We start from the raw sequence: 27,053 nt of genomic DNA, 5'->3' as shown, positions 1-27,053 counted from the left end.
GACAAACAGGCCAAAACCTTTTCAAAGTCTCATGACACAAGAGCGTCCATTTTCTGAATACATTCACATCCACGATCCTGTACATTAACAACTACGCAGTGTTATACTACTAAGGTCTTGATAATTACTAAAAGCAATTTGCACAGACTATAAATGCTTCCGTGCTGGCCCTCTTAAGGGGAGAATACACACATACAGTGCCTTGCGAAAGTATTCGGCCCCCTTGAACTTTGCGACCTTTTGCCACATTTCAGGCTTCAAACATAAAGAAATAAAACTGTATTTTTTTGTGAAGAATCAACAACAAGTGTGACACAATCATGAAGTGGAACGACATTTATTGGATATTTCAAACTTTTTTAACAAATCAAACGCCCAATTTTTCAGTTTTTGATTTGTTAAAAAAGTTTGAAATATCACAAAAAAATACTGTTTTATATCTTTATGTTTGAAGCCTGAAATGTGGCAAAAGGTCGCAAAGTTCAAGGGGGCCGAATACTTTCGCAAGGCACTGTATATCCTTCTACAGAGACGAGATACAAGTGGTGATTTGTGACGGCTAACTTTCCTGAGAAAAATGAAATTCCAAAACGTTAAAAACACCCAAAAATTTAAAACACAAAACAATGACATGATGTCTTTCTTTAAATAGCATGAGTACTCTGACAGCGGTCGAGTCTTTGGTCACATTCTCATGATGCTTCGCTGGAACGGAAACGTCAGGAGCCACAGACGAACTCAGTGATGCTCTACGCCGCCGAGAAGGTAGATCTGACAGAATCTTCTCGTAACTGACGATGTTTCCCGATGTCATGTTCCTCCCTGGCGGCACGTCTCTCGATGGTTATAGTGTAGTTCTTCCTGTTAGGAGCAACAACAAAAAAGCTTTGAGTTCACATTCATTACATTACATTACAATTTTATTTAGACCAGGCAATAATGTATGTTTACTGTGATGCTTAATGTATAGCTGTCATGTCTGTATTCCCACTATAGATGTCTGTATTCCCCCTATAGATGTCTGTATTCCCACTATAGATGTCATCTCTGTATTCCCCCTATAGATGTCATCTCTGTATTCCCCCTATAGATGTCATGTCTGTATTCCCCCTATAGATGTCATCTCTGTATTCCCCCTATAGATGTCATCTCTGTATTCCCCCTATAGATGTCATCTCTGTATTCCCCCTATAGATGTCATATCTGTATTCCCCCTATAGATGTCATATCTGTATTCCCCCTATAGATGTCATGTCTGTATTCCCCCTATAGATGTCATGTCTGTATTCCCCCTATAGATGTCTGTATTCCCCCTATAGATGTCATGTCTGTATTCCCACTATAGATGTCATGTCTGTATTCCCCCTATAGATGTCATCTCTGTATTCCCCCTATAGATGTCATCTCTGTATTCCCCCTATAGATGTCATATCTGTATTCCCCCTATAGATGTCATATCTGTATTCCCCCTATAGATGTCATGTCTGTATTCCCCTATAGATGTCTGTATTCCCCTATAGATGTCATGTCTGTATTCCCCTATAGCCTGTCATGTCTGTATTCCCCTATAGCTGTCATGATGTATGTCTGTATTCCCACTATAGATGTCATGTCTGTATTCCCCCTATAGATGTCTGTATTCCCCTATAGCTGTCATGCCTGTATTCCCCCTATAGCTGTCATGTCTGTATTCCCCCTATAGCTGTCATGTCTGTATTCCCCCTATAGCTGTCATGTCTGTATTCCCCCTATAGATGTCATGTCTGTATTCCCCCTATAGATGTCATGTCTGTATTCCCCCTATAGATGACATGTCTGTATTCCCCCTATAGCCTGTCATGTCTGTATTCCCCCTATAGCTGTCATGTCTGTATTCCCCCTATAGCTGTCATGTCTGTATTCCCCCTATACATGTCATGTCTGTATTCCCCCTATAGCTGTCATGTCTCTATTCCCCCTATAGATGTCATGTCTGTATTCCCCCTATAGATGTCATGTCTGTATTCCCACTATAGCTGTCATGTCTCTATTCCCCCTATAGATGTCATGTCTGTATTCCCCCATAGCTGTCATGTCTGTATTCCCCCTATAGATGTCATGTCTGTATTCCCCCTATAGATGTCTGTATTCCCCTTATAGATGTCTGTATTCCCCTATAGCTGTCATGTCTGTATTCCCCCTATAGATGTCATGTCTGTATTCCCCCTATAGATGTCATGTCTGTATTCCCCCTATAGATGTCATGTCTGTATTCCCACTATAGATGTCTTGTCTGTATTCCCCCTATAGCTGTCATGTCTGTATTCCCCTATAGCTGTCATGTCTGTATTCCCCCTATAGATGTCATGTCTGTATTCCCCCTATAGATGTCATGTCTGTATTCCCCCTATAGATGTCATGTCTGTATTCCCCCTATAGATGTCATGTCTGTATTCCCCCTATACATGTCATGTCTGTATTCCCCCTATAGATGTCATGTCTGTATTCCCCCTATAGATGTCATGTCTGCATTCCCCCTATAGATGTCATGTCTGTATTCCCCCTATAGCTGTCATGTCTGTATTCCCCCTATACATGTCATCTCTGTATTCCCCCTATAGATGTCATGTCTGTATTCCCCCTATAGTTGTCATGTCTGTATTCCCCCTATAGCTGTCATGTCTGTATTCCCCCTATACATGTCATGTCTGTATTCCCCCTATAGCTGTCATGTCTCTATTCCCCCTATAGATGTCATGTCTGTATTCCCCCTATAGATGTCATGTCTGTATTCCCCCTATAGATGTCATGTCTGTATTCCCCCTATAGCTGTCATGTCTGTATTCCCCCTATAGATGTCTGTATTACCCTATAGCTGTCATGTCTGTATTCCCCCTATAGCTGTCATGTCTGTATTCCCCCTATAGCTGTCATGTCTGTATTCCCCCTATAGATGTCTGTATTCCCCCTATAGATGTCATGTCTGTATTCCCCTATAGCTGTCATGTCTGTATTCCCCCTATAGATGTCATGTCTGTATTCCCCCTATAGATGTCATGTCTGTATTCCCACTATAGATATCTTGTCTGTATTCCCCCTATAGCTGTCATGTCTGTATTCCCCTATAGCTGTCATGTCTGTATTCCCCCTATAGATGTCATGTCTGTATTCCCCTATAGATGTCATGTCTGTATTCCCCTATAGATGTCATGTCTGTATTCCCCTATAGATGTCATGTCTGTATTCCCCTATACATGTCATGTCTGTATTCCCCTATAGATGTCATGTCTGTATTCCCCTATAGATGTCATGTCTGCATTCCCCCTATAGATGTCATGTCTGTATTCCCCCTATAGCTGTCATGTCTGTATTCCCCCTATACATGTCATCTCTGTATTCCCCCTATAGATGTCATGTCTGTATTCCCCCTATAGTTGTCATGTCTGTATTCCCCCTATAGCTGTCATGTCTGTATTCCCCCTATACATGTCATGTCTGTATTCCCCCTATAGCTGTCATGTCTCTATTCCCCCTATAGATGTCATGTCTGTATTCCCCCTATAGATGTCATGTCTGTATTCCCCCTATAGATGTCATGTCTGTATTCCCCCTAAAGCTGTCATGTCTGTATTCCCCCTATAGATGTCTGTATTCCCCTATAGCTGTCATGTCTGTATTCCCCCTATAGCTGTCATGTCTGTATTCCCCCTATAGCTGTCATGTCTGTATTCCCCCTATAGATGTCTGTATTCCCCCTATAGATGTCATGTCTGTATTCCCCTATAGCTGTCATGTCTGTATTCCCCCTATAGATGTCATGTCTGTATTCCCCCTATAGATGTCATGTCTGTATTCCCACTATAGATGTCATGTCTGTATTCCCCCTATAGATGTCTGTATTCCCCTATAGCTGTCATGCCTGTATTCCCCCTATAGCTGTCATGTCTGTATTCCCCCTATAGCTGTCATGTCTGTATTCCCCCTATAGATGTCATGTCTGTATTCCCCCTATAGCTGTCATGTCTGTATTCCCCCTATAGATGTCTGTATTACCCTATAGCTGTCATGTCTGTATTCCCCCTATAGCTGTCATGTCTGTATTCCCCCTATAGCTGTCATGTCTGTATTCCCCCTATAGATGTCTGTATTCCCCCTATAGATGTCATGTCTGTATTCCCCTATAGCTGTCATGTCTGTATTCCCCCTATAGATGTCATGTCTGTATTCCCCCTATAGATGTCATGTCTGTATTCCCACTATAGATATCTTGTCTGTATTCCCCCTATAGCTGTCATGTCTGTATTCCCCTATAGCTGTCATGTCTGTATTCCCCCTATAGATGTCATGTCTGTATTCCCCCTATAGATGTCATGTCTGTATTCCCCCTATAGATGTCATGTCTGTATTCCCCCTATAGATGTCATGTCTGTATTCCCCCTATACATGTCATGTCTGTATTCCCCCTATAGATGTCATGTCTGTATTCCCCCTATAGATGTCATGTCTGCATTCCCCCTATAGATGTCATGTCTGTATTCCCCCTATAGCTGTCATGTCTGTATTCCCCCTATACATGTCATCTCTGTATTCCCCCTATAGATGTCATGTCTGTATTCCCCCTATAGTTGTCATGTCTGTATTCCCCCTATAGCTGTCATGTCTGTATTCCCCCTATACATGTCATGTCTGTATTCCCCTATAGCTGTCATGTCTCTATTCCCCTATAGATGTCATGTCTGTATTCCCCTATAGATGTCATGTCTGTATTCCCCCTATAGATGTCATGTCTGTATTCCCCCTAAAGCTGTCATGTCTGTATTCCCCCTATAGATGTCTGTATTCCCCTATAGCTGTCATGTCTGTATTCCCCCTATAGCTGTCATGTCTGTATTCCCCCTATAGCTGTCATGTCTGTATTCCCCCTATAGATGTCTGTATTCCCCCTATAGATGTCATGTCTGTATTCCCCTATAGCTGTCATGTCTGTATTCCCCCTATAGATGTCATGTCTGTATTCCCCCTATAGATGTCATGTCTGTATTCCCACTATAGATGTCATGTCTGTATTCCCCCTATAGATGTCTGTATTCCCCTATAGCTGTCATGCCTGTATTCCCCCTATAGCTGTCATGTCTGTATTCCCCCTATAGCTGTCATGTCTGTATTCCCCCTATAGCTGTCATGTCTGTATTCCCCCTATAGATGTCATGTCTGTATTCCCCCTATAGATGTCATGTCTGTATTCCCCCTATAGATGACATGTCTGTATTCCCCCTATAGCCTGTCATGTCTGTATTCCCCCTATAGCTGTCATGTCTGTATTCCCCCTATAGCTGTCATGTCTGTATTCCCCCTATACATGTCATGTCTGTATTCCCCCTATAGCTGTCATGTCTCTATTCCCCCTATAGATGTCATGTCTGTATTCCCCCTATAGATGTCATGTCTGTATTCCCCCTATAGCTGTCATGTCTCTATTCCCCCTATAGATGTCATGTCTGTATTCCCCCTATAGATGTCTGTATTCCCCTTATAGATGTCTGTATTCCCCTATAGCTGTCATGTCTGTATTCCCCCTATAGATGTCATGTCTGTATTCCCCCTATACATGTCATGTCTGTATTCCCCCTATAGCTGTCATGTCTCTATTCCCCCTATAGATGTCATGTCTGTATTCCCCCTATAGATGTCATGTCTGTATTCCCCCTATAGCTGTCATGTCTCTATTCCCCCTATAGATGTCATGTCTGTATTCCCCCTATAGATGTCTGTATTCCCCTTATAGATGTCTGTATTCCCCTATAGCTGTCATGTCTGTATTCCCCCTATAGATGTCATGTCTGTATTCCCCCTATAGATGTCATGTCTGTATTCCCACTATAGATGTCTTGTCTGTATTCCCCCTATAGCTGTCATGTCTGTATTCCCCTATAGCTGTCATGTCTGTATTCCCCCTATAGATGTCATGTCTGTATTCCCACTATAGATGTCATGTCTGTATTCCCCCTATAGTTGTCATGTCTGTATTCCCCCTATAGATGTCATGTCTGTATTCACCCTATAGCTGTCATGTCTGTATTCCCCCTATAGATGTCATGTCTGTATTCCCACTATAGATGTAATGTCTGTATTCCCACTATAGATGTAATGTCTGTATTCCCCCTATAGATGTCTGTATTCCCCTATAGCTGTCATGTCTGTATTCCCCTATAGCTGTCATGTCTGTATTCCCCCTATAGATGTCATGTCTGTATTCCCCCTATAGATGACATGTCTGTATTCCCCCTATAGATGTCATGTCTGTATTCCCACTATAGATGTCATGTCTGTATTCCCCCTATAGATGTCATGTCTGTATTCCCCCTATAGATGTCGTGTCTGTATTCCCCCTATAGATGTCATGCCTGTATTCCCCCTATAGATGTCATGTCTGTATTCCCCCTATAGATGTCATGTCTGTATTCCCCCTATAGATGTCATGTCTGTATTCCCCCTATAGCTGTCATGTCTGTATTCCCCCTATAGATGTCTGTATTCCCCCTATAGATGTCATGTCTGTATTCCCCCTATAGCTGTCATGTCTGTATTCCCCCTATACATGTCATGTCTGTATTCCCCCTATAGATGTCATGTCTGTATTCCCCCTATAGATGTCTGTATTCCCCCTATAGATGTCATGTCTGTATTCCCACTATAGATGTCATGTCTGTATTCCCCCTATAGTTGTCATGTCTGTATTCCCCCTATAGATGTCATGTCTGTATTCCCCCTATAGCTGTCATGTCTGTATTCCCCCTATAGATGTCATGTCTGTATTCCCACTATAGATGTAATGTCTGTATTCCCACTATAGATGTCATGTCTGTATTCCCCCTATAGATGTCTGTATTCCCCTATAGCTGTCATGTCTGTATTCCCCTATAGCTGTCATGTCTGTATTCCCCTATAGCTGTCATGTCTGTATTCCCCCTATAGATGTCATGTCTGTATTCCCCCTATAGATGTCATGTCTGTATTCCCCCTATAGCTGTCATGTCTGTATTCCCCCTATAGATGTCTGTATTCCCCCTATAGATGTCATGTCTGTATTCCCCCTATAGCTGTCATGTCTGTATTCCCCCTATACATGTCATGTCTGTATTCCCCTATAGATGTCATGTCTGTATTCCCCCTATAGATGTCATGTCTGTATTCCCCCTATAGATGTCATGTCTGTATTCCCCCTATAGCTGTCATGTCTGTATTCCCCCTATAGATGTCATGTCTGTATTCCCACTATAGATGTAATGTCTGTATTCCCACTATAGATGTCATGTCTGTATTCCCCCTATAGATGTCATGTCTGTATTCCCCCTATAGCTGTCATGTCTGTATTCCCCCTATAGATGTCATGTCTGTATTCCCACTATAGATGTAATGTCTGTATTCCCCCTATAGATGTCTGTATTCCCCCTATAGATGTCATGTCTGTATTCCCCCTATAGCTGTCATGTCTGTATTCCCCCTATACATGTCATGTCTGTATTCCCCTATAGATGTCATGTCTGTATTCCCCCTATAGATGTCATGTCTGTATTCCCCCTATAGATGTCTGTATTCCCCCTATAGATGTCATGTCTGTATTCCCACTATAGATGTCATGTCTGTATTCCCCCTATAGTTGTCATGTCTGTATTCCCCCTATAGATGTCATGTCTGTATTCCCCCTATAGCTGTCATGTCTGTATTCCCCCTATAGATGTCATGTCTGTATTCCCACTATAGATGTAATGTCTGTATTCCCACTATAGATGTCATGTCTGTATTCCCCCTATAGATGTCTGTATTCCCCTATAGCTGTCATGTCTGTATTCCCCATATAGCTGTCATGTCTGTATTCCCCTATAGCTGTCATGTCTGTATTCCCCCTATAGATGTCATGTCTGTATTCCCCCTATAGATGTCATGTCTGTATTCCCCCTATAGATGTCATGTCTGTATTCCCCCTATAGATGTCATGTCTGTATTCCCCTATAGATGTCATGTCTGTATTCCCCTATAGATGTCATGTCTGTATTCCCCTATAGCTGTCATGTCTGTATTCCCCTATAGATGTCTGTATTCCCCTATAGATGTCATGTCTGTATTCCCCTATAGATGTCATGTCTGTATTCCCCCTATACATGTCATGTCTGTATTCCCCCTATAGATGTCATGTCTGTATTCCCCCTATAGATGTCATGTCTGCATTCCCCCTATAGATGTCATGTCTGTATTCCCCCTATAGCTGTCATGTCTGTATTCCCCCTATACATGTCATCTCTGTATTCCCCCTATAGATGTCATGTCTGTATTCCCCCTATAGTTGTCATGTCTGTATTCCCCCTATAGCTGTCATGTCTGTATTCCCCCTATACATGTCATGTCTGTATTCCCCTATAGCTGTCATGTCTGTATTCCCCTATAGATGTCATGTCTGCATTCCCCTATAGATGTCATGTCTGTATTCCCCTATAGCTGTCATGTCTGTATTCCCCTATACATGTCATCTCTGTATTCCCCTATAGATGTCATGTCTGTATTCCCCTATAGTTGTCATGTCTGTATTCCCCCTATAGCTGTCATGTCTCTATTCCCCCTATAGATGTCATGTCTGTATTCCCCCTATAGCTGTCATGTCTGTATTCCCCCTATAGTTGTCATGTCTGTATTCCCCCTATAGCTGTCATGTCTGTATTCCCCCTATACATGTCATGTCTGTATTCCCCCTATAGCTGTCATGTCTCTATTCCCCCTATAGATGTCATGACTGTATTCCCCCTATAGATGTCATGTCTGTATTCCCCCTATAGATGTCATGTCTGTATTCCCCCTATAGATGTCAATTCTGTATTCCCCCTATAGCTGTCATGTCTGTATCCCCCCTATAGCTGTCATGTCTGTATTCCCCCTATAGATGTCATGTCTGTATTCCCCCTATAGTTGTCATGTCTGTATTCCCCCTATAGCTGTCATGTCTGTATTCCCCCTATAGATGTCTGTATTCCCCCTATAGATGTCTGTATTCCCCCTATAGATGTCATGTCTGTATTCCCCCTATAGATGTCATGTCTGTATTCCCCCTATAGATGTCATGTCTGTATTCCCCCTATAGATGTCATGTCTGTATTCCCCCTATAGCTGTCATGTCTCTATTCCCCCTATAGATGTCATGTCTGTATTCCCCCTATAGCTGTCATGTCTGTATTCCCCCTATACATGTCATCTCTGTATTCCCCCGATAGATGTCATGTCTGTATTCCCCCTATAGATGTCATGTCTGTATTCCCCCTATAGCTGTCATGTCTGTATTCCCCCTATACATGTCATGTCTGTATTCCCCCTATAGCTGGCATGTCTCTATTCCCCCTATAGATGTCATGTCTGTATTCCCCCTATAGATGTCATGTCTGTATTCCCCCTATAGATGTCATGTCTGTATTCCCCCTATAGTTGTCATGTCTGTATTCCCCCTATAGCTGTCAGTCATTATGCTTTTCCAATAGATCAGTGCTGTCTTTGAGGTTAAAATTAAGCTCGAATCCAGTTGAAATGAGCCAAACACCACTGAACGTAACTTTCAGTTTAAGCAGTTGAAATTCTGTTTTACCTGATGAAGTAGAAGGTTATGAGCAGAGCAGTCCCCAGCAGAGCTCCCACTACGATCCCAGTAACAGCAGATACTCCTAGTCCACCTGCTCGGAGAGGAAGACGGAGGCTATTAGTTAGGCTAACGACACCTCTGCTACACACCTGTGATACACTATATTTTTAACTTGATTGTCTGGAGTGTCAGATAGGTGGGGTGTGCAGGTATTCTGCCCTTAGGGGACTACCTCAGACAAGCTCATCGTGTGGAGGATGATTTAAAATGTATATCGAAAACCGGAGCTGAATACCTGCATGCTAGATCTGAATACCTGCATGCTAGAGCTGAATACCTGCATGCTAGAGCTGAATACCTGCATGCTAGAGCTGAATACCTGCATGCTAGAGCTGAATACCTGCATGCTAGATCTGAATACCTGCATGCTAGAGCTGAATACCTGCATGCTAGATCTGAATACCTGCATGCTAGAGCTGAATACCTGCATGCTAGAGCTGAATACCTGCATACTAGATCTCAATACCTGCATGCTAGAGCTGAATACCTGCATGCTAGATCTGAATACCTGCATACTAGATCTCAATACCTGCATGCTAGAGCTGAATACCTGCATGCTAGATCTGAATACCTGCATGCTAGATCTGAATACCTGCATGCTAGATCTGAATACCTGCATGCTAGAGCTGAATACCTGCATGCTAGATCTGATTACCTGCATGCTAGAGCTGAATACCTGCATGCTAGAGCTGAATACCTGCATGCTAGAGCTGAATACCTGCATGCTAGATCTGAATACCTGCATGCTAGAGCTGAATACCTGCATGCTAGAGCTGAATACCTGCATGCTAGATCTGAATACCTGCATGCTAGAGCTGAATACCTGCATGCTAGATCTGAATACCTGCATGCTAGAGCTGAATACCTGCATGCTAGATCTGAATACCTGCATGCTAGATCTGAATACCTGCATGCTAGAGCTGAATACCTGCATGCTAGAGCTGAATACCTGCATGCTAGATCTGAATACCTGCATGCTAGAGCTGAATACCTGCATGCTAGAGCTGAATACCTGCATGCTAGAGCTGAATACCTGCATGCTAGATCTGAATACCTGCATGCTAGAGCTGAATACCTGCATGCTAGATCTGAATACCTGCATGCTAGATCTGAATACCTGCATGCTAGAGCTGAATATCTGCAGGCTTGAGCTGAATACCTGCATGCTAGAGCTGAATACCTGCATGCTAGAGCTGAATACCTGCATGCTAGAGCTGAATACCTGCAGGCTTGAGCTGAATACCTGCAGGCTTGAGCTGAATACCTGCATGCTAGATCTGAATACCTGCATGCTAGAGCTGAATACCTGCATGCTAGATCTGAATACCTGCATGCTAGAGCTGAATACCTGCATACTAGATCTCAATACCTGCATGCTAGAGCTGAATACCTGCAGGCTTGAGCTGAATACCTGCATGCTAGAGCTGAATACCTGCATGCTAGAGCTGAATACCTGCATGCTAGAGCTGAATACCTGCAGGCTTGAGCTGAATACCTGCAGGCTTGAGCTGAATACCTGCAGGCTAGATCTGAATACCTGCAGGCTAGATCTGAATACCTATATGCTAGATCTGAATACCTGCATGCTAGATCTGAATACCTGCATGCTAGATCTGAATACCTGCATGCTAGAGCTGAATACCTGCAGGCTTGAGCTGAATACCTGCAGGCTTGAGCTGAATACCTGCAGGCTAGATCTGAATACCTGCAGGCTAGATCTGAATACCTATATGCTAGATCTGAATACCTGCATGCTAGATCTGAATACCTGCATGCTAGATCTGAATACCTGCATGCTAGAGCTGAATACCTGCATGCTAGAGCTGAATACCTGCAGGCTAGAGCTGAATACCTGCAGGCTTGAGCTGAATACCTGCAGGCTAGAGCTTCTGTTTCCTTTATTAGCTCTAAAGTATTGTAGAGCTCCTGCATCTAAATATAAACCGTACTCGCGAGTCCCATGTCAAGCACTGAACCCCTACATTAAACATCTGAGACTAAACTTGAATTTACATGATGTGTCAGACAGGTATGTTTGTTAGTGGAGACAGAGAGAACAGAACAGGTCTGTTTGTTGGTGGAGACAGAGAGAACAGGACAGGTCTGTTTGTTATTGGAGACAGAGAGAACAGGACAGGTCTGTTTGTTAGTGGAGACAAGGAGAGACCAGGACAGGTCTGTTTGTTAGTGGAGACAGAGACAACAGGACAGGTCTGTGTTTGTTGGTGGAGACAGAGAGAACAGGACAGGTCTGTTTGTTGGTGGAGACAGAGAGAACAGGACAGGTCTGTTTGTTAGTGGAGACAGAGAGAACAGGACAGGTCTGTTTGTTATTGGAGACAGAGAGAACAGGACAGGTCTGTTTGTTAGTGGAGACAGAGAGAACAGGACAGGTCTGTTTGTTAGTGGAGACAGAGAGAACAGGACAGGTCTGTTTGTTATTGGAGACAGAGAGAACAGGACAGGTCTGTTTGTTAGTGGAGACAGAGAGAACAGGACAGGTCTGTTTGTTAGTGGAGACAAGGAGAGACCAGGACAGGTCTGTTTGTTGGTGGAGACAGAGAGAACAGGACAGGTCTGTTTGTTAGTGGAGACAGAGAGAACAGGACAGGTCTGTTTGTTATTGGAGACAGAGAGAACAGGACAGGTCTGTTTGTTAGTGGAGACAGAGAGAACAGGACAGGTCTGTTTGTTATTGGAGACAGAGAGAACAGGACAGGTCTGTTTGTTAGTGGAGACAGAGAGAACAGGACAGGTATGTTTGTTAGTGGAGACAAGGAGAGACCAGGACAGGTCTGTTTGTTGGTGGAGACAGAGAGAACAGGACAGGTCTGTTTGTTAGTGGAGACAGAGAGAACAGGACAGGTATGTTTGTTATTGGAGACAGAGAGAACAGGACAGGTCTGTTTGTTAGTGGAGACAGAGAGAACAGGACAGGTCTGTTTGTTATTGGAGACAGAGAGAACAGGACAGGTCTGTTTGTTAGTGGAGACAGAGAGAACAGGACAGGTATGTTTGTTAGTGGAGACAGAGAGACCAGGACAGGTCTGTTTGTCAGTGGAGACAGAGAGAAAAGAACAGGTCTGTTTGTCAGTGGAGACAGAGAGAACAGGACAGGTCTGTTTGTTGGTGGAGACAGAGAGAACAGGACAGGTCTGTTTGTTAGTGGAGACAGAGAGACCAGGACAGGTCTGTTTGTTAGTGCAGACAGAGACAACAGGACAGGTCTGTTTGTTAGTGGAGACAGAGACAACAGGACAGGTATGTTTGTTAGTGGAGACAGAGACAACAGGACAGGTATGTTTGTTAGTGGAGACAGAGACAACAGGACAGGTCTGTTTGTTAGTGGAGACAGAGAGACCAGGACAGGTCTGTTTGTTAGTGGAGACAGAGAGACCAGGACAGGTCTGTTTGTTAGTGGAGACAGAGACAACAGGACAGGTCTGTTTGTTAGTGGAGACAAGGAGAGACCAGGACAGGTCTGTTTGTTAGTGGAGACAGAGAGAACAGGACAGGTCTGTGTTTGTTGGTGGAGACAAGGAGAGACCAGGACAGGTCTGTTTGTTAGTGGAGACAGAGACAACAGGACAGGTCTGTGTTTGTTGGTGGAGACAGAGAGAACAGGACAGGTCTGTTTGTTGGTGGAGACAGAGAGAACAGGACAGGTCTGTTTGTTAGTGGAGACAGAGAGAACAGGACAGGTCTGTTTGTTATTGGAGACAGAGAGAACAGGACAGGTCTGTTTGTTAGTGGAGACAGAGAGAACAGGACAGGTCTGTTTGTTAGTGGAGACAGAGAGAACAGGACAGGTCTGTTTGTTATTGGAGACAGAGAGAACAGGACAGGTCTGTTTGTTAGTGGAGACAGAGAGAACAGGACAGGTCTGTTTGTTAGTGGAGACAAGGAGAGACCAGGACAGGTCTGTTTGTTGGTGGAGACAGAGAGAACAGGACAGGTCTGTTTGTTAGTGGAGACAGAGAGAACAGGACAGGTCTGTTTGTTATTGGAGACAGAGAGAACAGGACAGGTCTGTTTGTTAGTGGAGACAGAGAGAACAGGACAGGTCTGTTTGTTATTGGAGACAGAGAGAACAGGACAGGTCTGTTTGTTAGTGGAGACAGAGAGAACAGGACAGGTATGTTTGTTAGTGGAGACAAGGAGAGACCAGGACAGGTCTGTTTGTTGGTGGAGACAGAGAGAACAGGACAGGTCTGTTTGTTAGTGGAGACAGAGAGAACAGGACAGGTCTGTTTGTTATTGGAGACAGAGAGAACAGGACAGGTCTGTTTGTTAGTGGAGACAGAGAGAACAGGACAGGTCTGTTTGTTATTGGAGACAGAGAGAACAGGACAGGTCTGTTTGTTAGTGGAGACAGAGAGAACAGGACAGGTATGTTTGTTAGTGGAGACAGAGAGACCAGGACAGGTCTGTTTGTCAGTGGAGACAGAGAGAAAAGAACAGGTCTGTTTGTCAGTGGAGACAGAGAGAACAGGACAGGTCTGTTTGTTGGTGGAGACAGAGAGAACAGGACAGGTCTGTTTGTTAGTGGAGACAGAGAGACCAGGACAGGTCTGTTTGTTAGTGCAGACAGAGACAACAGGACAGGTCTGTTTGTTAGTGGAGACAGAGACAACAGGACAGGTATGTTTGTTAGTGGAGACAGAGACAACAGGACAGGTATGTTTGTTAGTGGAGACAGAGACAACAGGACAGGTCTGTTTGTTAGTGGAGACAGAGAGACCAGGACAGGTCTGTTTGTTAGTGGAGACAGAGAGACCAGGACAGGTCTGTTTGTTAGTGGAGACAGAGACAACAGGACAGGTCTGTGTTTGTTGGTGGAGACAGAGAGAACAGGACAGGTCTGTTTGTTAGTGGAGACAGAGAGAACAGGACAGGTCTGTTTGTTATTGGAGACAGAGAGAACAGGACAGGTCTGTTTGTTAGTGGAGACAGAGAGAATAGGACAGGTCTGTTTGTTAGTGGAGACAAGGAGAGACCAGGACAGGTCTGTTTGTTAGTGGAGACAGAGACAACAGGACAGGTCTGTGTTTGTTGGTGGAGACAGAGAGAACAGGACAGGTCTGTTTGTTGGTGGAGACAGAGAGAACAGGACAGGTCTGTTTGTTAGTGGAGACAGAGAGAACAGGACAGGTCTGTTTGTTATTGGAGACAGAGAGAACAGGACAGGTCTGTTTGTTAGTGGAGACAGAGAGAACAGGACAGGTCTGTTTGTTAGTGGAGACAGAGAGAACAGGAGAGGTCTGTTTGTTATTGGAGACAGAGAGAACAGGACAGGTCTGTTTGTTAGTGGAGACAGAGAGAACAGGACAGGTCTGTTTGTTAGTGGAGACAAGGAGAGACCAGGACAGGTCTGTTTGTTGGTGGAGACAGAGAGAACAGGACAGGTCTGTTTGTTAGTGGAGACAGAGAGAACAGGACAGGTCTGTTTGTTATTGGAGACAGAGAGAACAGGACAGGTCTGTTTGTTAGTGGAGACAGAGAGAACAGGACAGGTCTGTTTGTTATTGGAGACAGAGAGAACAGGACAGGTCTGTTTGTTAGTGGAGACAGAGAGAACAGGACAGGTATGTTTGTTAGTGGAGACAGAGAGACCAGGACAGGTCTGTTTGTCAGTGGAGACAGAGAGAAAGGAACAGGTCTGTTTGTCAGTGGAGACAGAGAGAACAGGACAGGTCTGTTTGTTGGTGGAGACAGAGAGACCAGGACAGGTCTGTTTGTTAGTGGAGACAGAGACAACAGGACAGGTCTGTTTGTTAGTGGAGACAGAGACAACAGGACAGGTATGTTTGTTAGTGGAGACAGAGACAACAGGACAGGTATGTTTGTTAGTGGAGACAGAGACAACAGGACAGGTCTGTTTGTTAGTGGAGACAGAGAGACCAGGACAGGTCTGTTTGTTAGTGGAGACAGAGAGACCAGGACAGGTCTGTTTGTTAGTGGAGACAGAGACAACAGGACATGTATGTTTGTTATTGGAGACAGAGACAACAGGACAGGTCTGTTTGTTAGTGGAGACAGAGACAACAGGACAGGTATGTTTGTTAGTGGAGACAGAGACAACAGGACAGGTCTGTTTGTTATTGGAGACAGATAGAACAGGACAGGTCTGTTTGTTAGTGGAGACAGAGAGACCAGGACAGGTCTGTTTGTCAGTGGAGACAGAGAGAACAGAACAGGTCTGTTTGTTGGTGCGTGTAGGGGTGGAGACATACACAATAATTTGTGTCTTATTAGTTTAAGCACACTGTGTTTTTGTCTATTTTTGTGACTAAGATGAAGGTCAGATCAAATTTTATGACCAATTAATGCAGAAATCCAGGTAATTCCAAAAGGTTCACATAGTTTTTCTTGTCCCTGTATATTAGAGATAATTTACATGATTTGTCTGGCAGGTCTGTGTGGTGCACTCTGTGCCGTCCTTTCAGTGTGAAGAGTTCAGGATTGAACACCGGAAGCATCTGGAAACTCTCGTTCACACCAAAGTAGTTACACACCGTCTGAAAACACAAACACCAAAGAGGTTAGCTACAGACCTCTGAAACAAAGACAGTCAATCTCATACTCTGTTAGCATTTTCCTGTTGGCTGCAACTCAAAAAAAGGTCCATAAATATAAAGATCATTAAGATCATCAGTAACAATAAACACAGCACGTAAAGAAACTGAAAGAAGTGATCCCATCCCATTCCCCCAGGGTCCCATCCCATTCCCCCAGGGTCCCATCCCATTCCCCCAGGGTCCCATCCCATTCCCCCAGGGTCCCATCCCATTCCCCCAGGGTCCCATCCCATTCCCCCAGGGTCCCATCCCATTCCCCCAGGGTCCCATCCCATTCCCCCAGGGTCCCATCCCATTCCCCCCAGGGTCCCATCCCATCCCCCCAGGGTCCCATCCCATCCCCCAGGGTCCCATCCCATTCCCCCCAGGGTCCCATCCCATTCCCCCAGGGTCCCATCCCATTCCCCCAGGGTCCCATCCCATTCCCCAGGGTCCCATCCCATTCCCCCAGGGTCCCATCCCATTCCCCCAGGGTCCCATCCCATTCCCCCAGGGTCCCATCCCAGGGTCCCATCCCATTCCCCCAGGGTCCCATCCCATTCCCCAGGGTCCCATCCCATTCCCCCAGGGTCCCATCCCATTCCCCCAGGGTCCATTCCCCCAGGGTCCCATCCCATTCCCCCAGGGTCCCATCCCATTCCCCAGGGTTCCCCCCAGGGTCCCATCCCATTCCCCCAGGGTCCCATCCCATTCCCCCAGGGTCCCATCCCATTCCCCCAGGGTCCCATCCCATTCCCCAGGGTCCCATCCCATTCCCCCAGGGTCCCATCCCATTCCCCAGGGTCCCATCCCATTCCCCCAGGGTCCCATCCCATTCCCCCAGGGTCCCATCCCATTCCCCCAGGGTCCCATCCCATTCCCCCAGGGTCCCATCCCATTCCCCCAGGGTCCCATCCCATTCCCCCAGGGTCCCATCCCATTCCCCCAGGGTCCCATCCCATTCCCCCAGGGTCCCATCCCATTCCCCCAGGGTCCCATCCCATTCCCCCAGGGTCCCATCCCATTCCCCCCCAGGGTCCCATCCCAGGGTCCCATCCCCCCAGGGTCCCATCCCATTCCCCCAGGGTCCCATCCCATTCCCCCAGGGTCCCATCCCCAGGGTCCCATCCCATTCCCCCAGGGTCCCATCCCATTCCCCCAGGGTCCCATCCCATTCCCCCAGGGTCCCATCCCATTCCCCCAGGGTCCCATCCCATCCCCCAGGGTCCCATCCCATTCCCCCAGGGTCCCATCCCATTCCCCCAGGGTCCCATCCCATTCCCCAGGGTCCCATCCCATTCCCCCCAGGGTCCCATCCCATTCCCCCAGGGTCCCATCCCATTCCCCCAGGGTCCCATCCCATTCCCCCAGGGTCCCATCCCCATTCCCCAGGGTCCCATCCCATTCCCCCAGGGTCCCATCCCATTCCCCCAGGGTCCCATCCCATTCCCCCAGGGTCCCATCCCATTCCCCCAGGGTCCCATCCCATTCCCCCAGGGTCCCATCCCATTCCCCCAGGGTCCCATCCCATTCCCCCAGGGTCCCATTCCCCCAGGGTCCCATCCCATTCCCCCAGGGTCCCATCCCATTCCCCAGGGTCCCATCCCATTCCCCCAGGGTCCCATCCCATTCCCCAGGGTCCCATCCCATTCCCCCAGGGTCCCATCCCATTCCCCAGGGTCCCATCCCATTCCCCCAGGGTCCCATCCCATTCCCCCAGGGTCCCATCCCATTCCCCCAGGGTCCCATCCCATTCCCCCAGGGTCCCATCCCATTCCCCAGGGTCCCATCCCATTCCCCCAGGGTCCCATCCCATTCCCCAGGGTCCCATCCCATTCCCCAGGGTCCCATCCCATTCCCCAGGGTCCCATCCCATTCCCCCAGGGTCCCATCCCATTCCCCCAGGGTCCCATCCCATTCCCCCAGGGTCCCATCCCATTCCCCAGGGTCCCATCCCATTCCCCCAGGGTCCCATCCCATTCCCCCAGGGTCCCATCCCATTCCCCAGGGTCCCATCCCATTCCCCAGGGTCCCATCCCATTCCCCCCCATCCCATTCCCCAGGGTCCCATCCCATTCCCCCAGGGTCCCATCCCATTCCCCAGGGTCCCATCCCATTCCCCCAGGGTCCCATCCCATTCCCCCAGGGTCCCCCCCATCCCATTCCCCCAGGGTCCCATCCCATTCCCCCAGGGTCCCATCCCATTCCCCAGGGTCCCATCCCATTCCCCAGGGTCCCATCCCATCCCCCAGGGTCCCATCCCATTCCCCCAGGGTCCCATCCCATTCCCCAGGGTCCCATCCCATTCCCCCAGGGTCCCATCCCATTCCCCCAGGGTCCCATCCCATTCCCCCAGGGTCCCATCCCCCCCAGGGTCCCATCCCATTCCCCCAGGGTCCCATCCCATTCCCCAGGGTCCCATCCCATTCCCCCAGGGTCCCATCCCATTCCCCCAGGGTCCCATCCCATTCCCCCAGGGTCCCATCCCATCCCATTCCCCCAGGGTCCCATCCCATTCCCCCAGGGTCCCATCCCATTCCCCCAGGGTCCCATCCCATTCCCCCAGGGTCCCATCCCATTCCCCCAGGGTCCCATCCCATTCCCCCAGGGTCCCATCCCATTCCCCCAGGGTCCCATCCCATTCCCCCAGGGTCCCATCCCATTCCCCCAGGGTCCCATCCCATTCCCCCAGGGTCCCATCCCATTCCCCCAGGGTCCCATCCCATTCCCCCAGGGTCCCATCCCATTCCCCCAGGGTCCCATCCCATTCCCCCAGGGTCCCATCCCATCCCCCAGGGTCCCATCCCATTCCCCCAGGGTCCCATCCCATTCCCCAGGGTCCCATCCCATTCCCCCAGGGTCCCATCCCATTCCCCCCAGGGTCCCATCCCATTCCCCCAGGGTCCCATCCCATTCCCCCAGGGTCCCATCCCATTCCCCCAGGGTCCCATCCCATTCCCCCAGGGTCCCATCCCATTCCCCCAGGGTCCCATCCCATTCCCCCAGGGTCCCATCCCATTCCCCCAGGGTCCCATCCCATTCCCCCAGGGTCCCATCCCATTCCCCCAGGGTCCCATCCCATTCCCCCAGGGTCCCATCCCATTCCCCCAGGGTCCCATCCCATTCCCCCAGGGTCCCATCCCATTCCCCCAGGGTCCCATCCCATTCCCCCAGGGTCCCATCCCATTCCCCCAGGGTCCCATCCCATTCCCCCAGGGTCCCATCCCATTCCCCCAGGGTCCCATCCCATTCCCCCAGGGTCCCATCCCATTCCCCAGGGTCCCATCCCATTCCCCCAGGGTCCCATCCCATTCCCCCAGGGTCCCATCCCATTCCCCCAGGGTCCCATCCCAGGGTTCCCCCCCAGGGTCCCATCCCATTCCCCCAGGGTCCCATCCCATCCCCCAGGGTCCCATCCCATTCCCCCAGGGTCCCATCCCATTCCCCCAGGGTCCCATCCCATTCCCCCAGGGTCCCATCCCATTCCCCCAGGGTCCCATCCCATTCCCCCAGGGTCCCATCCCATTCCCCCAGGGTCCCATCCCATTCCCCCAGGGTCCCATCCCATTCCCCCAGGGTCCCATCCCATTCCCCCCAGGGTCCCATCCCATTCCCCCAGGGTCCCATCCCATTCCCCCAGGGTCCCATCCCATTCCCCCAGGGTCCCATCCCATTCCCCCCAGGGTCCCATCCCATTCCCCCAGGGTCCCATCCCATTCCCCCAGGGTCCCATCCCATTCCCCCAGGGTCCCATCCCATTCCCAGGGTCCCATCCCATTCCCCCAGGGTCCCATCCCATTCCCCCAGGGTCCCATCCCATTCCCCAGGGTCCCATCCCATTCCCCCAGGGTCCCATCCCATTCCCCCAGGGGTCCCATCCCATTCCCCCCAGGGTCCCATCCCATTCCCCCAGGGTCCCATCCCATTCCCCCAGGGTCCCATCCCATTCCCCCAGGGTCCCATCCCATTTCCCCAGGGTCCCATCCCATTCCCCCAGGGTCCCATCCCATTCCCCCAGGGTCCCATCCCATTCCCCCAGGGTCCCATCCCATTCCCCCAGGGTCCCATCCCATTCCCCCAGGGTCCCATCCCATTCCCCAGGGTCCCATCCCATTCCCCCAGGGTCCCATCCCATTCCCCCAGGGTCCCATCCCCCCCAGGGTCCCATCCCATTCAGGGTCCCATCCCATTCCCCCAGGGTCCCATCCCATTCCCCAGGGTCCCCCCAGGGTCCCATCCCATTCCCCAGGGTCCCCCATTCCCCCAGGGTCCCATCCCATTCCCCCATCCCATTCCCCCAGGGTCCCATCCCATTCCCCCAGGGTCCCATCCCATTCCCCCAGGGTCCCATCCCATTCCCCCAGGGTCCCATCCCATTCCCCCAGGGTCCCATCCCATTCCCCCAGGGTCCCATCCCATTCCCCCAGGGTCCCATCCCATTCCCCCAGGGTCCCATCCCATTCCCCCAGGGTCCCATCCCATTCCCCCAGGGTCCCATCCCATTCCCCAGGGTCCCCCAGGGTCCCATCCCATTCCCCCAGGGTCCCATCCCATTCCCCCAGGGTCCCATCCCATTCCCCCAGGGTCCCATCCCATTCCCCCAGGGTCCCATCCCATTCCCCCAGGGTCCCATCCCATTCCCCCAGGGTCCCATCCCATTCCCCCAGGGTCCCATCCCATTCCCCCAGGGTCCCATCCCATTCCCCCAGGGTCCCATCCCATTCCCCCAGGGTCCCATCCCATTCCCCCAGGGTCCCATCCCATTCCCCCCAGGGTCCCATCCCATTCCCCCAGGGTCCCATCCCATTCCCCCAGGGTCCCATCCCATTCCCCCAGGGTCCCATCCCATTCCCCCAGGGTCCCATCCCATTCCCCCAGGGTCCCATCCCATTCCCCCAGGGTCCCATCCCATTCCCCCAGGGTCCCATCCCATTCCCCCAGGGTCCCATCCCATTCCCCCAGGGTCCCATCCCATTCCCCCCAGGGTCCCATCCCATTCCCCCAGGGTCCCATCCCATTCCCCCAGGGTCCCATCCCATTCCCCAGGGTCCCATCCCCAGGGTCCCATCCCATTCCCCAGGGTCCCATCCCATTCCCCCAGGGTCCCATCCCATTCCCCCCCCATCCCATTCCCCAGGGTCCCATCCCATTCCCCCCATTCCCCAGGGTCCCATTCCCCCCCAGGGTCCCATCCCATTCCCCCAGGGTCCCATCCCATTCCCCCAGGGTCCCATCCCCAGGGTTCCCCCCAGGGTCCCATCCCATTCCCCCAGGGTCCCATCCCATTCCCCCAGGGTCCCATCCCATTCCCCCAGGGTCCCATCCCATTCCCCAGGGTCCCATCCCATTCCCCCAGGGTCCCATCCCCCAGGGTCCCATCCCATTCCCCCAACATCCCATCCCAGTCCCCCAACATCCCATCCCAGTCCCCCAACATCCCATCCCAGTCCCCCAAACCCTCATCCCAGTCCCCCAAACCCCCAATCCCCCAAGCGTCCCATCCCATTCCCCAACATCCCAGTCCCCCAACGTCCCATCCCAGTCCCCCAACCCCCCCAGTCCCCCAACATCCCATCCCATTCCCCCAACGTCCCATCCCATTCCCCCAGTGTCCCATCCCAGTCCCCCAACGTCCCATCCCATTCCCCCAGCGTCCCATCCCAGTCCCCCAACCCCCCCATTCCCCCAGCGTCCCATCCCAGTCCCCCAACCCCCCAGTCCCCCAACGTCCCATCCCATTCCCCCAACCCCCCATTCCCCCAACATCCCATTCCCCCAACGTCCCATCCCATTCCCCAGCGTCCCATCCCAGTCCCCAACCCCTCATCCCATTTCCCCCAACCCTTCATCCCATTCCCCCAACCCCTCATCCCATTCTCCCCAACCCCTCATCCCATTCTCCCCAACCCCTCATCCCATTCCCCCAACCCCTCATCCCATTCCCCCAACCCCTCATCCCATTCCCCCAACCCCTCATCCCAGTCCCCCAACCCCTCATCCCATTCCCCCAACCCCTCATCCCATTCCCCCAACCCCTCATCCCAGTCCCCCAACCCCTCATCCCATTCCCCCAACCCCTCATCCCATTCCCCCAACCCCTCATCCCATTCTCCCCAACCCCTCATCCCATTCTCCCCAACCCCTCATCCCAGTCCCCCAACCCCTCATCCCATTCCCCCAACCCCTCATCCCATTCCCCCAACCCCTCATCCCATTCCCCCAACCCCTCATCCCAGTCCCCCAACCCCCCATTCCCCCAGCGTCCCATCCCAGTCCCCCAACCCCCCAGTCCCCCAGCGTCCCATCCCAGTCCCCCAACCCCCCAGTCCCCCAACGTCCCATCCCAGTCCCCCAACCCCTCATCCCAGTCCCCCAACCCCCCATTCCCCCAACGTCCCATCCCATTCCCCCAGTGTCCCATCCCAGTCCCCCAACGTCCCATCCCAGTCCCCCAACCCCTCATCCCAGTCCCCCAACCCCCCATTCCCCCAACCCCTCATCCCAGTCCCCCAACCCCTCATCCCATTTCCCCCAACCCCTCATCCCATTCCCCCAACCCCTCATCCCATTTCCCCCAACCCCTCATCCCATTTCCCCCAACCCCTCATCCCATTCCCCCAACCCCTCATCCCATTTCCCCAACCCCTCATCCCATTTCCCCCAACCCCTCATCCCATTTCCCCCAACCCCTCATCCCATTTCCCCCCAACCCTTCATCCCATTTCAAATCTAAATGTAATATCTTGGAATTTCTTTCAAACCATTACTATCTATGACATGGATAGGGTACGGATTACACATTTGGAACATAGGGGGATGCAAAAGACGGCCCTCGCGATTGCCAAGCATTATTGTGAAATATTGGAGTATTTGCATACCAATTTGATTCCCAGTTACATTGTTTTTCAATGTACAGTCCTTTATGAAGAGAATCTATAAGGGGGCATTTGACAAGACAAATGGCAGTATATGGTTTAAACCCGTCGGATCACTGGGGACTCAGGAGGTTACAGGATTAGGTTGAAGTTATCTGTTCTTACATCATAGGTATAGGGTCGGTTTGCTTTTTAGATTATTATTATTAACACAATCACATAGACAGGTGGGACCTGATCCTAGATCACCACTCCTACTGAGAGACTCTTTATGACCTGATCCTAGATCACCTCTCCTAGTGAGAGACTCTTTATGACCTGATCCTAGATCACCACTCCTACTGAGAGACTCTTTATGACCTGATCCTAGATCACCACTCCTACTGAGAGACTCTTTATGACCTGATCCTAGATCACCACTCCTACTGAGAGACTCTTTATGACCTGATCCTAGATCACCACTCCTACTGAGAGACTCTTTATGACCTGATCCTAGATCCTTCTCTGGGACGCTCTATGAATGACGGCCGTGATCAAGAGCCACGCAGGAGGTTCAGGATTAGGTTGAGGCCCTGTTCTTACCTCATAGGTGCCTGCCTCTGTGTTGGTCATGCTCATCACAGAGAAGTCTCCGTATCTGTCCCCGTTGAAGTCCATAGACACCTGGCCTGCGATGCCTGCCCAGCGACCAGAGGACCAGCGGCATGTAAAGAATGGCAGAATTAATTAGCTACAAGAGCCCAACATTCCAAGGAAAACAGAGAGCGGAATGGAGAAATTCCATCACCGGCCAATAGAACAGGAAATCCCATCTCTCCTCCCGCCGTTTGTGTTGGCAGGCCCTCCAAGAATTGTAATTGAATCCCTCCGCCTGTTTTCCCAAATGTTTGGCATTTAAAAAAATATTATTTCTATTAACAAGAAAATATGACCCTGTTCTTGACAATTCCTACTGATCAAAACATCGTTATTTAAGAGCTGGCAATGTGGCGGTTTGGCCTCTTAACCGGTTTGTCCAGTGGACATGTGCTCTGCGACTGCAATCTAATCATTACAGATGAAAGGCAACACTGTAGTCAGTGTTGCCTCTGACTCATCCCCCTCCAATTAGACAACACATTAATTGTAGTTTAGCTTTCATATTCTGTTGTCTTGAGGAGATATTCTGGTGCTGCAATCCTACACACATTCTGCAAAGGAAAGCTGGGGGATTTCAACAGTTTTCTGGTTAACAGGTCTGGGGATATGACTTTTTAGTTAACAGGTCTGGAGAGACAGAATGCTGGACTGTGTAAGGAATAGGGTGCCATTGGGACACGTACCTCACTGTGTAAGGAATAGGGTGCCATTGGGACACGTACCTCACTGTGTAAGGAATAGGGTGCCATTGGGACACGTACCTCACTGTGTAAGGAATAGGGTGCCATTGGGACACGTACCTCACTGTGTAAGGAATAGGGTGCCATTGGGACACGTATCTCACTGTGTAAGGAATAGGGTGCCATTGGGACACGTACCTCACTGTGTAAGGAATAGGGTGCCATTGGGACACGTACCTCACTGTGTAAGGAATAGGGTGACAATGGGACACGTATCTCACTGTGTAAGGAATAGGGTGCCATTGGGACACGTATCTCACTGTGTAAGGAATAGGGTGCCATTGGGACACGTACCTCACTGTGTAAGGAATAGGGTGACATTGGGACACGTACCTCACTGTGTAAGGAATAGGGTGACATTGGGACACGTATCTCACTGTGTAAGGAATAGGGTGCCATTGGGACACGTACCTCACTGTGTAAGGAATAGGGTGACATTGGGACACGTACCTCACTGTGTAAGGAATAGGGTGACATTGGGACTGTACCTCACTGTGTAAGGAATAGGGTGCCATTGGGACACGTACCTCACTGTGTAAGGAATAGGGTGCCATTGGGACACGTATCTCACTGTGTAAGGAATAGGGTGCCATTGGGACACGTACCTCACTGTGTAAGGAATAGGGTGCCATTGGGACACGTACCTCACTGTGTAAGGAATAGGGTGCCATTGGGACACGTACCTCACTGTGTAAGGAATAGGGTGCCATTGGGACACGTACCTCACTGTGTAAGGAATAGGGTGCCATTGGGACACGTACCTCACGGTGTAAGGAATAGGGTGCCATTGGGACACGTACCTCACTGTGTAAGGAATAGGGTGACATTGGGACACGTACCTCACTGTGTAAGGAATAGGGTGACATTGGGACACGTACCTCACTGTGTAAGGAATAGGGTGCCATTGGGACACGTACCTCACTGTGTAAGGAATAGGGTGCCATTGGGACACACTCACTGTGTAAGGAATAGGGTGACATTGGGACACGTACCTCACTGTGTAAGGAATAGGGTGGCATTGGGACACGTACCTCACTGTGGGAATAGGGTGCCATTGGGACACGTACCTCACTGTGTAAGGAATAGGGTGGCATTGGGACACGTACCTCACTGTGTAAGGAATAGGGTGCCATTGGGACACCTCACTGTGTAAGGAATAGGGTGCCATTGGGACACGTATCTCACTGTGTAAGGAATAGGGTGCCATTGGGACACGTATCTCACTGTGTAAGGAATAGGGTGGCATTGGGACACGTACCTCACTGTGTAAGGAATAGGGTGCCATTGGGACACGTATCTCACTGTGTAAGGAATAGGGTGCCATTGGGACACGTACCTCACTGTGTAAGGAATAGGGTGACATTGGGACACGTACCTCACTGTGTAAGGAATAGGGTGGCATTGGGACACGTACCTCACTGTGTAAGGAATAGGGTGCCATTGGGACACGTATCTCACTGTGTAAGGAATAGGGTGCCATTGGGACACGTATCTCACTGTGTAAGGAATAGGGTGCCATTGGGATCTCACTGTGTAAGGAATAGGGTGACATTGGGACACGTATCTCACTGTGTAAGGAATAGGGTGCCATTGGGACACGTACCTCACTGTGTAAGGAATAGGGTGGCATTGGGACACGTACCTCACTGTGTAAGGAATAGGGTGCCATTGGGACACGTACCTCACTGTGTAAGGAATAGGGTGCCATTGGGACACGTATCTCACTGTGTAAGGAATAGGGTGCCATTGGGACACGTATCTCACTGTGTAAGGAATAGGGTGCCATTGGGACACGTACCTCACTGTGTAAGGAATAGGGTGCCATTGGGACACGTACCTCACTGTGTAAGGAATAGGGTGCCATTGGGACACGTACCTCACTGTGTAAGGAATAGGGTGCCATTGGGACACGTACCTCACTGTGTAAGGAATAGGGTGGCATTGGGACACGTACCTCACTGTGTAAGGAATAGGGTGCCATTGGGACACGTACCTCACTGTGTAAGGAATAGGGTGCCATTGGGACACGTATCTCACTGTGTAAGGAATAGGGTGCCATTGGGACACGTATCTCACTGTGTAAGGAATAGGGTGCCATTGGGACACGTACCTCACTGTGTAAGGAATAGGGTGCCATTGGGACACGTACCTCACTGTGTAAGGAATAGGGTGACATTGGGACACGTATCTCACTGTGTAAGGAATAGGGTGCCATTGGGACACGTACCTCACTGTGTAAGGAATAGGGTGCCATTGGGACACGTACCTCACTGTGTAAGGAATAGGGTGCCATTGGGACACGTATCTCACTGTGTAAGGAATAGGGTGCCATTGGGACACGTATCTCACTGTGTAAGGAATAGGGTGCCATTGGGACACGTATCTCACTGTGTAAGGAATAGGGTGCCATTGGGACACGTATCTCACTGTGTAAGGAATAGGGTGCCATTGGGACACGTACCTCACTGTGTATGGAATAGGGTGCCATTGGGACACGTATCTCACTGTGTAAGGAATAGGGTGGCATTGGGACACGTATCTCACTGTGTAAGGAATAGGGTGGCATTGGGACACGTACCTC

General features: G+C 49.9%; 1 protein-coding gene across 1 annotated transcript in view; it reads right to left on the bottom strand.

Annotated features, from left to right (window-relative positions):
* Positions 1 to 306: 306 nt before the first annotated feature.
* The window catches only part of LOC115111147 (atrial natriuretic peptide receptor 3-like), a 127,239-nt gene continuing 100,492 nt past the window's right edge, over positions 307 to 27,053 (bottom strand). The window contains 4 exon segments of the mRNA XM_065011319.1: positions 307 to 861; positions 9,608 to 9,692; positions 16,059 to 16,179; positions 23,676 to 23,770. Coding sequence (XP_064867391.1) covers positions 750 to 861; positions 9,608 to 9,692; positions 16,059 to 16,179; positions 23,676 to 23,770 — 413 coding nt within the window. The 3' untranslated portion in view covers positions 307 to 749.

This window comes from Oncorhynchus nerka, linkage group LG27 (assembly GCF_034236695.1).
Source record: "Oncorhynchus nerka isolate Pitt River linkage group LG27, Oner_Uvic_2.0, whole genome shotgun sequence".
Classification (NCBI taxonomy): Eukaryota; Metazoa; Chordata; class Actinopteri; order Salmoniformes; family Salmonidae; genus Oncorhynchus; species Oncorhynchus nerka.
Note: the sequence above shows the minus strand (reverse complement) of the source record. Positions and strands in the feature narration are given on the sequence as shown.